Source organism: Cibotium barometz, chromosome 63, assembly GCF_041138505.1.
Source record: "Cibotium barometz isolate CiBa-2024 chromosome 63, ASM4113850v1, whole genome shotgun sequence".
Lineage (NCBI taxonomy): Eukaryota > Viridiplantae > Streptophyta > Polypodiopsida > Cyatheales > Cibotiaceae > Cibotium > Cibotium barometz.
In genome coordinates, this window is record NC_141108.1 from 26303720 (window position 1) to 26317025 (window position 13306).

At 39.3% G+C, this 13306-nt stretch overlaps 1 protein-coding gene across 1 annotated transcript; it reads left to right on the forward strand.

Annotated features, from left to right (window-relative positions):
• Positions 1-11009: 11009 nt before the first annotated feature.
• LOC147603885 (uncharacterized) lies at positions 11010-12879 on the forward strand. The gene is made up of 2 exons (XM_086796244.1): positions 11010-11789; positions 11935-12879. Exons 1-2 carry the CDS (start codon positions 11222-11224, stop codon positions 12591-12593), a joined length of 1227 nt encoding a protein of 408 aa, XP_086652370.1. The 5' UTR covers positions 11010-11221; the 3' UTR covers positions 12594-12879.
• The last annotated feature ends 427 nt before the right edge of the window (positions 12880-13306 follow it).

Sequence of the window (13306 nt, forward strand, 5' to 3'; positions counted from 1 at the left end):
TGTATAATAAATAAGCTCACACATAATGCATTGAGCTTCATGTATTATTCAGATTTTCGTTTCTAATCTATGAACAAAAAATGAACACAACGATGAAAACAACCATGGAAAGCATATACATGAATGAGAAAACATTAGCGGGAGTAGATCAAACTGCACAAGTAAGTACTAATCTACTTTTTTTCTCTTCTAATCACTAGCTTCGAGATTCCACACTCATGCTAACCCTAAACCTAAAAAAAGAAATAGTGGTAGTAATGCAAGCTTCTCAACCGGTTTTGAGTCTTTTCCCCGGCAGCGGCGCCAATGGAGAGACGGAAAACTCTCTCACTTGTAGCAAGAGTAGCATGATCCACGTGTAGCTCAATCCAATGGGATTTGTATCCCTTTCGGAGCTAGGGATTCAACCCGTACCGGTGCACAAAAGCTTATCCACAAATGGAGAGAATGCTTATGGCTACCATCACATGACACTAGACTAAGCACACACACAAGCTCAACTTGCCCTCATTCCTACACACCCATTCATTCACAAATACAAGCAAGAGGAACACAATCACTATGCACACAAGCAAAGAGAAAGACCTCACTCCACTCCTATCTTCTTACAAGCATGCACACACTCAAGCATCAAGCTTCCATGAAAGCTTCAAATCAGCCCACATACACAAAAACGAAATACTAAAAGCATGCATAAGAGTAAAATGATTAGAGAAGAGGATGAGAAAGACTCATGACATTGCTATTGATTCAATGAAGAGATTTATCTCATACAAAGATGTAGATGGGGTGAGACAAGAGTCTTCACCTCTATGGAGAAGAGGGAGAGTAGCTCTCTCAAAGGAGCTCTTGCATGAACTTAGCCCAAAGTATCCCTAAGCTCTCAAATGAGCCACTTTTTATACTAAAACTCCTAAAACTCCCAAAACTTCCCATGTGGGATTATTCTTAAGCCCACTCCCACACTCATCTACAACTTGGAACTCTTTACAAGAGCCCTAAATAAGAATGTCACTTGTTTTCCTGCTTGCATCTTTGTGTTGCATCCTCCTTGCATTGATCACCACTCGTCACGCAACAGTTACGGTTCACTAGGTAATCTCTTTTTGGATGTGTTTCAAGGAGGGTTAGGGTGAGCCATAACAGTGAGAAAATGAACACAACATGTTTTGGTGGACCATATGTCTAGGATTCCTAACGGAGAACCGAAAACAGGCATTGACGATGACCTTCTAGATGCTTGTTTATTCATAGAAAAATAAACCCTTGAACAAAGATAAGCTGGATTGGTTATTGGAAAGCTACCCGACTAATCGGGTCCACCCGTCCGTAGGATGGTACCGTCGGGGCATTCCATCCTTCCACTTTCCACCCTACTCACGCGTCAATTTGTTTTCTAATTAATCCTACCACACTGTTTGACATAAATAAACATGTTCCTTAATTAAGACCCTTTTCATCACAAGGTTTGTTACAACAATCTTTTTCCACAATACAATAATGCCAAAGACAAGATCTATAAAAAAAGTTTATACATGAATCAATTCCATACCAGAGCCAAACCGGCTCTCTTATTCTTTTCCTTTACACTGCCGATGATCTAAAATTCGGCCTTCTAGCCTCTACATGCTGGGCAAAACCCTACGAGACCATACACCTCATCGTCGGCCACTGTGGCGAGGACTCAAGCCGGCCTGTCTGCACACGAGGGTGGGCTTATTCACCGCACTAGCCTGGGCCCTCAATGTGTATGTGAGGAATGGATGTGAATGTGTATGTGAAGAATGGATGTGAATAAGTATGTGAAAGAATGGATAAGGATGTGTATGTGAAGAATGGATGTGAATGTGTATGTGAAGAATGGATGTGGATGTATGTGAAAGAATGGATGTGGATATATGTGAAAGAATGAATATAGATGTGTATGTGAAAGAATGTGATGTGATGTAAAGAGATGAGATGTGACATGAATATATGTGCATGTGAAGTGATAAATATGAATGTATGGATAGATGCGAGTAGTCGTACATGTGAACGATTGGATGGATGTGGATGAATGAAATGAGATGTAAATGAATGAGATATGATGTGGATAGAAGTGATGTGATATAATGGTGATGAGAATGAATGTGATGGATATGATTTAATGTGAATGTGATGGATATGAATGAATGTGATGTGATGGATATGATTTAATGTGAATGTGATGGATATGAATGAATGTGATGTGATGGGATGTGAATCGAGATAGATGTGAATGAATGAGATGTGAGGTAAAATGAATGAGATGTGATGTGAGTGAATGTGATGTGGTCTGAATGGATGAGATGTGAGTGAATGTGATGTGGTTCGAACAGATGAGATGTGAATGAATGTGATGTGATGAGATGTGGATATGGGTAGATGCCAGTGGATGAGATCTGACGAGGACGAGGATAAATTGAGGAAAGATGTGATGAGATGAAAATGATGTGATTGGATGAGAATAGGAATACTTATGAAATGGTTGTGGAATTAATTAATGTGGTTTGATGTGGAAAGACGAGAGTTTGTTATAGAAACTGTATTTTTGAACTGTTTTTAAATGACTGTTTTATGTCAAGAATGTTGGAGAAGCATTTTGACCGTCTTGTGAATGAGGTCGTCGTGGTGGAGACCTAATCTGATAAAGTTGCAATAGCTGACGGAGGGTCAACGGAGGACGTCTCGCGTAGCAAGGTCGGTCGAGGTCCTCGGTTCGATTAAAATGGCGAGCTTCCGGTACGGTGGATAAGGGACCAAGGAAGCGGCATATGAGTGAAGCGCTAGGTCACCTGCGAAGGATCCTAGAGGGTGCTGACCATATGGTGCTCGGGCTCCGGGTCGTCGCCGCGACGATACCCACACGTGCGTCGTGGAAGATATTTGGAACAAGGAGTAAGAGTTGTTTTCTGAATTCAGGCATGGATCTGGTTGATTGACCTTGCTGGTCCTCAACAAATGAGTTCATGGCTTTTTTATATGGATCCTTTAGTTGATCATGCTGATCTTCAAACGAAGATTCCATTTTTGATACGTGAATATATTGCTGGTTACTATGAGCTAGGAACTATGGAAAAGGCCCCTGAGTGGACAGGTGGTGAGAGTTCTGGTTGCCAATAATGCCATAGGTACACCAATGAAGGAATGATTGGAAATAATGATTCAATTGGAGATTTTGAGGATTATGATCAGTGACACAATGGTTTCATTAAAAGATTGTTTTTAGAAGATGCTGATTTTGTGAAAAAGGCAATTTCATATTGGGTGTGTAAGTGGTGTGACTAGTTTTAAGTTTGCATGAATATCCGGTTAGGGGGCCTGGGAATCTTTTCCCTGATACCCGGGACAAAACCTAACCAAATTCTTAATTGGATCCCATCACTACAGTGGTTGGGTGGTTGGCTAACCCATGGGACTAGATGGCTGGACTGATGGATCCCTAAAATGAGACTCAATTCTGTTATGGTACGATAGATGAAGTAAATCCCTGATAAAAATTTGTTCTATGGAAAAGAATCAAGGGCTGTGCCTCTCAATGAGGAAAAAAGTGTTGGTCTCTATGATCCAAGTGCAATCTTTTCCTTGACTTGACTTTGATACTACGGGTTTGGTCAGATCAGTTCAGTTAGTTAAGGCTTTTACGTTAGAGAAAAATTTATCCTGGAGGAATTGCCCATACTTTTCGAGCAAGGGAAGTTTTTTCGGGTTCGGTTTTCGAAGAACCGATGGATTAGTCTATTGTCCGGATATCCGTGGGCGAGGCCCCGAGTGTGGGACCCTACCCCGCGCAAGAAGTGCTACTTCCGCTGCTAGCACCCTTGAATTCGTTGCGCGGTGGGGACAAGGATCTTACAGCTGGTATCAGAGCAAATTAGCTAATGAGGATCAACCGAGAAGCCAAAAATATCAAAAATTTATGAAGAAGCAGGAAAAGATTATAATTGCGTGATAAAATTCATACAAATTGTTATTCAAACTAAAGTTCATAAATTAGTAATTGGGTCTTCAGATATGGAAGTACCGCAATTGCATGGAATCCCTGACTTGCTTGAGGCCTAGACATGATGGTATTTACCTTATAATTCCAAGGATCGTGACTACCCGTATATGCCGAGGATATAACTGCAGCTCTTTACTGGTAATATATACGAGTAAATCTAAGACTTGAAATTATAAGCATAAATGCTATACAAGTAAATCTAAGACTTGAAATTATAAGCACAAATGCTATCCAGATGATGAATTCAAATGTGGTTGATATGATTTTTAAATTTTGGTTGAGAACTGATGAGTTGATTTGGATTCTGATTGAAAAATGATGATTCTTGAATTTTGATTTTGTAATGTAATAAGCTGAGCAAAACCATAATGAGGATGAATGGGACGAGTCCCTGTGATGATGTTTATAACTCGAATGACGTTAATGACTTTAGCAAATCATTATAAGATTAGTGGATTGTGCTGATAGATTGCTACTGTTAACACTTGACCCAGTGGATCAAGTTAAGGGATGTTAAATTAAAAATCTGTATAATTGAAAATTCCCATGGAGGACTATTCAGATAGAAAGTTTGGTCTAATGGACAATTATTATGATAAGGATTTAAATGATATGATCTGAGTGAATTGTTATCTGATGATGAGTTCTATATAATGGATCTTTATCCCAGAATTCTGTTGGGTTTACCAGACTATAAGGAACCCCAGAATCAGTTGGATCTTAAGGGAAAGAGTTGTCCTCTAATTTTGCAAGATGAGGACATCTTGCGTTTTTTAAGTGGGGTAGGATGTAAGATTCCTCCCTCCAGCTTTTGAGGTGTGCAGGTGTAAGAACCTCCCCTTCTGATCTTATAATTATTCCCCTCTCTGAAATAAAAGAAATATCCAGTTTTACCGTGTTTTTTGACCAAGAGAGAGAAAATGTCTAGAGGGAGGTAATCTAAAATTGAGATATTTTTGGATATAAAAATTCTCTTAGTGTCTAAAATGATTTCCCTTGAAACAAATATTCAAAAAGAACTTTCCAATGTGCAATTGGAATTTTTGAAAATAGGTAAAAAGGACCTTAGCCTGAGGGTCAAGATTTTCTGAAAATTTTGAATTAAGGTTCCTATGGACCAATAAGATTAATCCAAATGTAGGGAGGAGATAAATTGAATAATAAAAGAAAATCCCCCCCAAAATGAGTAAATTCTCACATAAAATGAAGAGTCGACTAAGGACAAGGTTTATTAGAGTTAAAAAAGAAGATATATTTAGAGGAAATGATGCATTTTTGACACCTCAGCGTGGGGAATTTCCCTCATGAAGGAGGCGCCTATTTCACATGTGTGGATGAGTTTTAAACTCACAAATAATGAGATATTTTCATCTCTCCTCTCTCCTGTTTCAACTAGATCCAAAAAGTAAGCTAAACTGACCTAAAAATGGTCAAAAAGTGACCAAATTGATCTGGAAAATTCTAGAATCAGTTTGCTTGGTTAGAGGCTCATTTTTCCTATAAATAGAAGCCTCTCCCCTTATAAAAGGTGAATGGTGTTTATGCACTCTTACTCTGCTTCTGTCTTGAGCCATTTAACATTGAATTTCTTGATAATTCAATTGTTTTTTGGCCTAATCCTCTCCAAGTGAATTTGGTGGCCACTCTTGCTGCAAACAAGAGTAGAACCCTCAATCCCTCAAGCCAAAGGAAAGCTTACAAGCTCCATGTAAGCTTAATTCTTACTTATTCTGAAATTTAAATCTATGGTTTTCTTAAATTTTATGCTTTGTAAATGTTTGAATTAAAATCTGATGCTATGCCTTGATGGAAAGGCCACCCCCTTCTCTTCTTTACAATTCAGCCCTTCTTAATCCTAGAAAGTTTAATTAAATGATTGATTAAACTCTTTTCATTGTTTACTCTCTTGATTTTTGAAAAATAGAGTAGATTAGAGATATTAGAATTCAAATTGGATTAATTCAAGTGATGTAGTGGAGGGTGTCTTGATGAAGATTTCATTGTAGTGCAGTAAACATATTTATTTGTCAATATTCAAGTGACTCGGTCATGATCTTATTTGTAGCAATTGCTTATGATTGTGTTATGATCTTATTTTTCATATTAAAAAAGAGAGAAAGAGGCCGAGAGCAATGCATGTTGGGGTTTTGCAATAAGACATTGTTCCCCTCTACAGCAACAATACTTATATACAACATGTCGTATACAAACCAATAAAGAATCGACATTTTTTTGTTTTGTGTGAATGAATAAGGTAGTGAAGTGTTTGTACACTTGAGGATTTATACGTAAAACATGAGTTAAGTAAGCTTTGTTGAGAAATGAGAAAGAAATATAGAGAGAGTGAGTAAAGAGAAGGACATAAAGAGTGAGTGAGAGAGAAAGAGAGAGAGAGAGAGGGAGCGAGAGCAAAGAGAAGGGAAGAGAGAGAGGGAGGATAAAGAGAGTGAGCAAAGAGAAGGGTGAGGGAAGATGGAGAGAGTGAGCAAAAAAATGGATTGAAAGAGTGAGAGAGAGGCAGAGAGGGAGCGAGAGCAAAGAGAAGGGTATAGAGAGAGAGAGAGAGGCAAGAGTGAGCAAAGAGAGAGAGAGAGAGAGAGGCGAGAGTGAGCAAAGAGAAGGATAGAGAGAGAGAAGGAGAGCCAAGAGAAGGATAGAGAGAGAGTTAGCTAAGAGAAGGATAGAGCGAACCTTAGCAAAGAGAGAGAGGGGGGAGGATAGAGAGAGAGAGAGAGAGAGAGAGAGAGAGAGAGAGAAGGATAGAGAGAGAGAGAGAGAGAGAGAGAGAGAGAGAGAGAGAGGGAAGGGGCATAAGAGGTAAGAGAAGGATAGAGAGGGAGACAAGGATATAGAGAGTGAGAGAGGGAAGGAGGATATAGGAGGATAGGAGAACGATAGAGATGGAGGGTGGGAGAGAAATGGATGGTGGTAATAGAAGAAAGAGAGAGAGTGTGTTAGCAAAGAGAGACAAGGAGTGGGGGAGAGGGAGGGTGGGAGAAGGAAAGGGTAATAGAAGAGTGACGGTGGGAGAGGGAAAGGGAGGGAAGAGAGAGAGGAGGAGGGAAGATGCTGGGAGAAGGAGAGAGAGGGTGGGTTGGGCGGTGGTGGGACAAGGAGATAGAGAGAGGGAAGAGGGTGGATATGAGAGAGAGGGAGGGTGGGAGAGTGAAAGGGAGGAAGAGAGAGGGGGTGGGAGAGTGAAAGGGAGAGAGAGATGGAGGGTGGGAGAAGGAGAGAGGAGGATATAGAGATGGATATAGCCTACACCACACTCTCTCTCCTAGAGAGAGTGAGAGAGGAGGGTGGGAGAGGGAAAGGAAGGGAAAAGAGAGAGAGGGAGGGAAGAGGGTGGTGTGGGCTGGGCAGAGATGGTGGTGGCAATAGTTAGAGAGAGATTGTTCAAGTAGAGGGAGAGGGCAACCAAGAAAAGCTCCCTCGGTGACCATCCCCCTTTTGTGTTGGGACAACAAGTTGGCCTATACTTGTGGAAATGGCAAATTAAATAATTTTTGAGGCACCTACATCTTTCTCTATTTTGTGTGTGTGTGTGTGTGTGTGTGTGTGAGAGAGAGAGAGAGAGAGAGAGAGAGAGTGAAATCACAAAACAAAGAGAGTGCTTATTTTCACTACTCGACATTGACATGACTCTTGTTTTCAATCACATCTACCAAATAAGTACCATTTTTGTAAGCACACTTCAACATTTTCAAATTTCAAAAGCACGAGCACATGTGAGAACATGAATATGAGATATGTGCACCTAAGCATTGTCTCCCTCCCCCTAGTCTTCTCTCTGTGTCATATGCATGCATGTGTCCTCAAGGCAATACATAAAGATGACAATTAGTTTTGTTTGTATAGTGCATTCATGTGTCCATACAACAATACATTGAGATGGCGTCTATTTTTGCATTCTACATGAGTTATTTTGAGGAAGTTAGTTTCTTTATTCCAACATCCTTTTTTAGAGTGAGTCCTACCTCTTATGGAGCAAGAGTTAGGAACTCGCCCTGCGGGATGACGTTTGGGGGCTCAGGGTTTGAACCACTCAAGAACCAATTGGGCTACACTAACTCGACCCAAACACTAACTTTTGATCATTGGGCTCAGGGTTTGAACCACTCAAGAACCATTGGGCTACACTAATTCGACCCAAACACACCACACTAACTCGACCCAACACTAACTTTTGATCATTGGGCTACACTAACTTGAACTAACTCGACCCACCCTAACTTGACCATTGGGCTACACTAACTCGACCCTAGCACACTACCCTAACTCGACCCAACACACGCACCCATAGATAGTGTAAAATCGTAAATTATAATATTAAAATTTGATTAAAATCGTTAATTATGAAATTAGAATTTGATTAAATATTGCACGTAGTAGAATGTTTTCTGCTAACGTGTGTGATTGAAGGACTGTGTGTGTTTTGTACAAGATCCGTGCTGCTTTTTAGGAGAACACTCCTAAATTCCAATCTTAATCGTGCGAGTATGATCGTTTTATTAATAATAAGAAAGTAACTAAAGTTTGAATTTGGATTTTAAAATAAAATGATTCTGATTTGACTTGATTGATGATAGTGACTACTCTACCGTGTGTAGTTCACAAGTTCAAAAAAACAATAATAATAATTATATTCAATTTGCAAACAGAGAACTTTTTCCTTGATTTAATCGCCCAATAAGCTTGCATTTTATTTAAGATTGTGAAATAGTAATCTAGTAGGTCCCAATAATAAATATTTAATCAATAATTTGTGCTCAATGCGCAACTTGTATTTCAGTATATAATGACAGCATTATATAGTATCAAGATTAAGCTTAGAAAACATTAAAACTTTTTATTGTTCATAATAACATTTTCTATGACGACATTTCTTGAAAATCTCACAGAATATATGGAAATGCAAAAAAAAAATATTTGGGTGCCATATATATATATATTAAGATTTTATTTTATTTTTACCAACAAGAGCAAGAATTAATTAAGATTGTTAGAAAAAAAACATTTAAGGTATTAATTTCCAATAATGACAACATCATCAGTAGAGTATCTAAGGTTAAAATAACATTATTAGTTAGTCAAACAAAACCAATAAGCCAATTGACTTAAATTTACTTGTATGGTTTTATGATAGTTTTAAAAATGGAAAACTTTGGTAGCTATAGTCCACGAAAATATCAAAATTTTTTAATTTATTTATGATTTAAAAGGGCAAAAGTATTCGCTTTTAAGAAAATGATAGTGTTTGACATCAGCACCGATTTTTCATGTTAAGAAAATCGTTATTATTTAATAACTTTTTTTTTGGAAAGCGCGCTTTCCGAGATTCTAGTTTTCTCATTAGCTTTTGGATTATTTCAAAGAAAAAAAATATCGTGGTTTCATTTTCCGACTTCTTACCTCAATAAATAATTCAGAATACTGCTCAATGATAGAAAAATTGTGCTTTGTAGATTTTTCTGATTTCGCTTTTAATTTTTTATGCACGTGATTCATAATTTTTATGCTAAAAGGTAGATTTTGTTAGATTTGCAATTGACGTTTTCGTCTTTCGTGAGGGATTTTTTTTTTGTGCTTATGTCATTTTTGTTTAATTGATATATATATATATATATTTTTGTTGAAATTTGTCCGAGGGGATGTTTTTCTTCTTTTTGCTATCCAAAACAAAGGTGTTTTTTTAGCAATGCCCTGCCATCATGTGAAATAAAATCCCCATTTTTTAATGGGATATTTCTTTTTTGTCATTGCTTAATGAAATAAAAGCTTTGTGTTAGAATATCCACTTATTGAGTTTATACTTGAGCTAGTTGAGCTACAAGCTACGTTGTAACAAGTTAAGCTTCTTTATAAAAAGCTTTTTTTTAAAAATCTTCCCATTTCTCTAATATAATTCCAATCTTTTCAAAAAAAGAAAGAAATAAAAGTTTTGTTATATATATATATATTTGTTTTTAAAAAATATGAAAGAGGGCACTGAAATTACATGCCATCACTTTACACTATGTGGGTGATTATTTGAACCCTGTACCTCCCTATCAGGTGGCAAGGCTATTGGGAGGCAAGAGTGTTACCGCTAGGGGGCAAAAGTGGTGCACATGTGACTCCACTTTGCATGAAATAAAAAATTTCATATCTGTTTTTAAATAAACTCACATGCAAATAGGACACGAAACATTAACACATAATGTGATCAAAATGCACATCCTAGTGTTGTTTCTACAAAATTTCAATTGCATTTGAATTAGAAGAAGACAAAATCATCCACAATTTGTGTGCTTGTGAGCTCAATATATAGGATTTGCTTACTGTTGCCAATCATGCCAAAAACTTCCTTGGGTGGTAATTTGCCTTATGTCACCTAGGCGAGCATACTTCTAGGGGTGGCCACATTTAGAAAAATTGGCAAAAGAGCTCCATCTAACTCCTGAGCACGACTTGCTACAAGGCCAAGTTTTTGAAGAAAAAGGAAAGTGTGCCAAAATTGACACAGTTTAGTTTTCTCAATCCAAGTGACTTGTGACCATGATTCTCCTTTAAAATGCTCATTTTTGCACATCGACAGTTGGAAAGTGCATGCGTGGGCAAGTGTGGGTCCAGGTGGTGGACCTAGCCCACCGCACTCTTTTAAAACAAGTTTGAAAATACTATCTATTTCTCTCACTTTAGTTTTTTTCTCATTCTAATAAGTTATTAGAATATAGATGTGACCACGATTCTCCTTAAAAAATGCTATTTTTGCACACTGGCAATCGGAAAGTGTGTAGCTATGGGTGGGGTTGAACACTCTAGCCAAGGATGGTGCGAGTTCAAATCTCTTCCTCCCCTTTCTCCACAAGATAGGGTGGTGTGAGTAATGCCTCTTCGGGAAAAAAAAGTGCATCCGCCCGGCAAGTGTGGGGTCCAGGTGTGGACCCAGCCCAGCTCCCCTCCCCTCCACCTTTTAAAACAGTTTTGAAAAATACTGTCTTTCTCTCTCAGAGGACATGTCACGCGCACGTGCGCACGTGACACACACCCAACTATATGGGCTAGCTTTGCAGAGAGGCTCTTTCTCACATGGTCGAAGATACTTAGGATTCAGGTCCTCCCTTAATCAGATTGATTTGTGCTACAAATCCCACCGTTATAGCTTGATCTGCTAGCATTCCTCTTGCTCTCAAACTACAATCAAGGCCATTAAGGATGCCAGCACCATGGATTTCCTGGAAGAGGGTTCTCTCTTGCAAGCAGGACTACCCCCTTGCAGTACATGATCCCAAGGGAACCATCGCTCCAACAACAGCATCTGTGTCTAGCAAGTTGGAGAGTTCTGGCAATGGGCTGCATCCTGCCAAGAAGAGGAAGAGCACAAGCTCTGCTGCATGCTGCTCAAAAACCTGCGACAATCTCAAGAATGTCATCCATGGCAACACAAGAGTAGCCCACAGGGCAGACTATGAGAGCAGCCCTCTCTCTCACTACCATCACAACAAGGTCCTCAAAGAGCCCACCATCCTTCTCCGCCCCCTTCCTGCTTTCCACCACCATAGCTCATACAGAGCAGCTCCCGTGAAGAAGCTCTCTGGCTGCTATGACTGCTCCATTGCTTCTTGTGAGCCCCCTGATATCCTCCTCCCCCAAACCACTGCCCACCACCTCTCCTTGGCTAGAAACAGTGTGTCCTCCCTCCCTCAATCCACTTGCCAAAAATGCGGCGAGGATCTCGACAAGCCTGAGGCCCTTGAAGAGCATCATGTAACACATCATTCAGGTGCAGCAAATTGGATTTATGTTTCCTTTTTCTATTCATTGATCACTGTGATTATGTGTAGTGAGAGATCAAGGTTAGGTGGGTTGAACTAGTAGCTAATGAAGTTTAAGGGAGGATATGAGCTCTATTTTATGGTGATGTGCAGTCACAGAGCTGAGGGAGGGTGACTCAGCAAGGAGTATAGTGGAGATCATTTTCCAGACAAGCTGGCTGAGGAGGGACATCCTGTGCGCCAAGACGGCGAGGATCTTTAAGGTCCACAACAGCTCCAAGACCCTGGCAAAGTTTGAAGAATACAGGGACATGGTGAAAGCAAAAGCAAGCAAGATCTCCAAAAAGCACTCAAGGTGTTTGGCTGATGGCAATGAGCTTCTCAGGTTCTACAGCACCACCATCTCTTGTGACATGGGCAAAACCCGGTCCTCGTCGTCATTGTCCTCATCATCATTGCCATCATCTCTATGTAGATCATCATCATGTGGTGTATGCCACATACTGAGACATGGTTTTCCTACAAAGGGCCAACCTGGCATCTACACTAATGCAAGTAGTGGCAAAGCCCATGGGTCTATGTTTGCTGAGGAGTTTGACGGTGGACCGGAGGCGACTCTGGCCGCCATGCTGGTGTGCCGGGTCATAGCCGGTCGAATTAAGATGGGGGGGTTTGAGAGCCCTCAAGATGGGTCATCAAGTGGGTATGACTCTGTTGCAGGAGAAGCAGGCCAATACACAGATATGGAAGAGCTCCTTGTCTTCAACACTAGAGCTGTCCTACCTTGCTTCATTGTCATTTATAGTTATTAATGCTATATCATAGTTAATCTCATACCACCATAAATCTTCTCTAATTATGTCTCACCATCCTAAACCCCCCTTTTTAACTAAGTATCAGCATCATAGGCCTCTTTTTGTACGTGCTAGAATACACTAATTATGCATGCTAGCTATGGGCACCCTTTTGCTTGCTCTCTTGCACTGAATTGTGCATTTGTTATCTATATTAGCTTTTGGAGAAGATCAGCATATAAAGTGACCCCTTTTTGCTACTCTCTTGAATATAATTAAATTGAGCGGATGCAGAGTTCTTGAATTTCAGTGCTCAGAATCTACTTAGATTCCACCTAAAATTTACTAAGATTCCACCTAAAATTAAAGAATACCTTCAAATTTAATTTTGATGATTTTGAGGAAATATGTTTGTGGAGAGATTGATCCTTTCTTGCTTATTCTATTAATTGGAACAAGCATGGGATTTCATGAGAGATTCATCCCAAGGAAAAATTAGTGAGGAGTGGTTGCCTTTTCAATCACCACTTGGTAGTACACCAACTTGATGACTTATAGAAGAATACATATATTTTTGAAGTAATAGATGTGCTATTTTTAGAAGCAAGCATGTATCAATTTTGCATGTTTTATACAACTTAAGCTTTTCACATCATCCAAGAATATTCTCTTTATTAATGGATTAAGTCATAAAATTTATACACATTATTGTACTAGGCATAATGGATCTC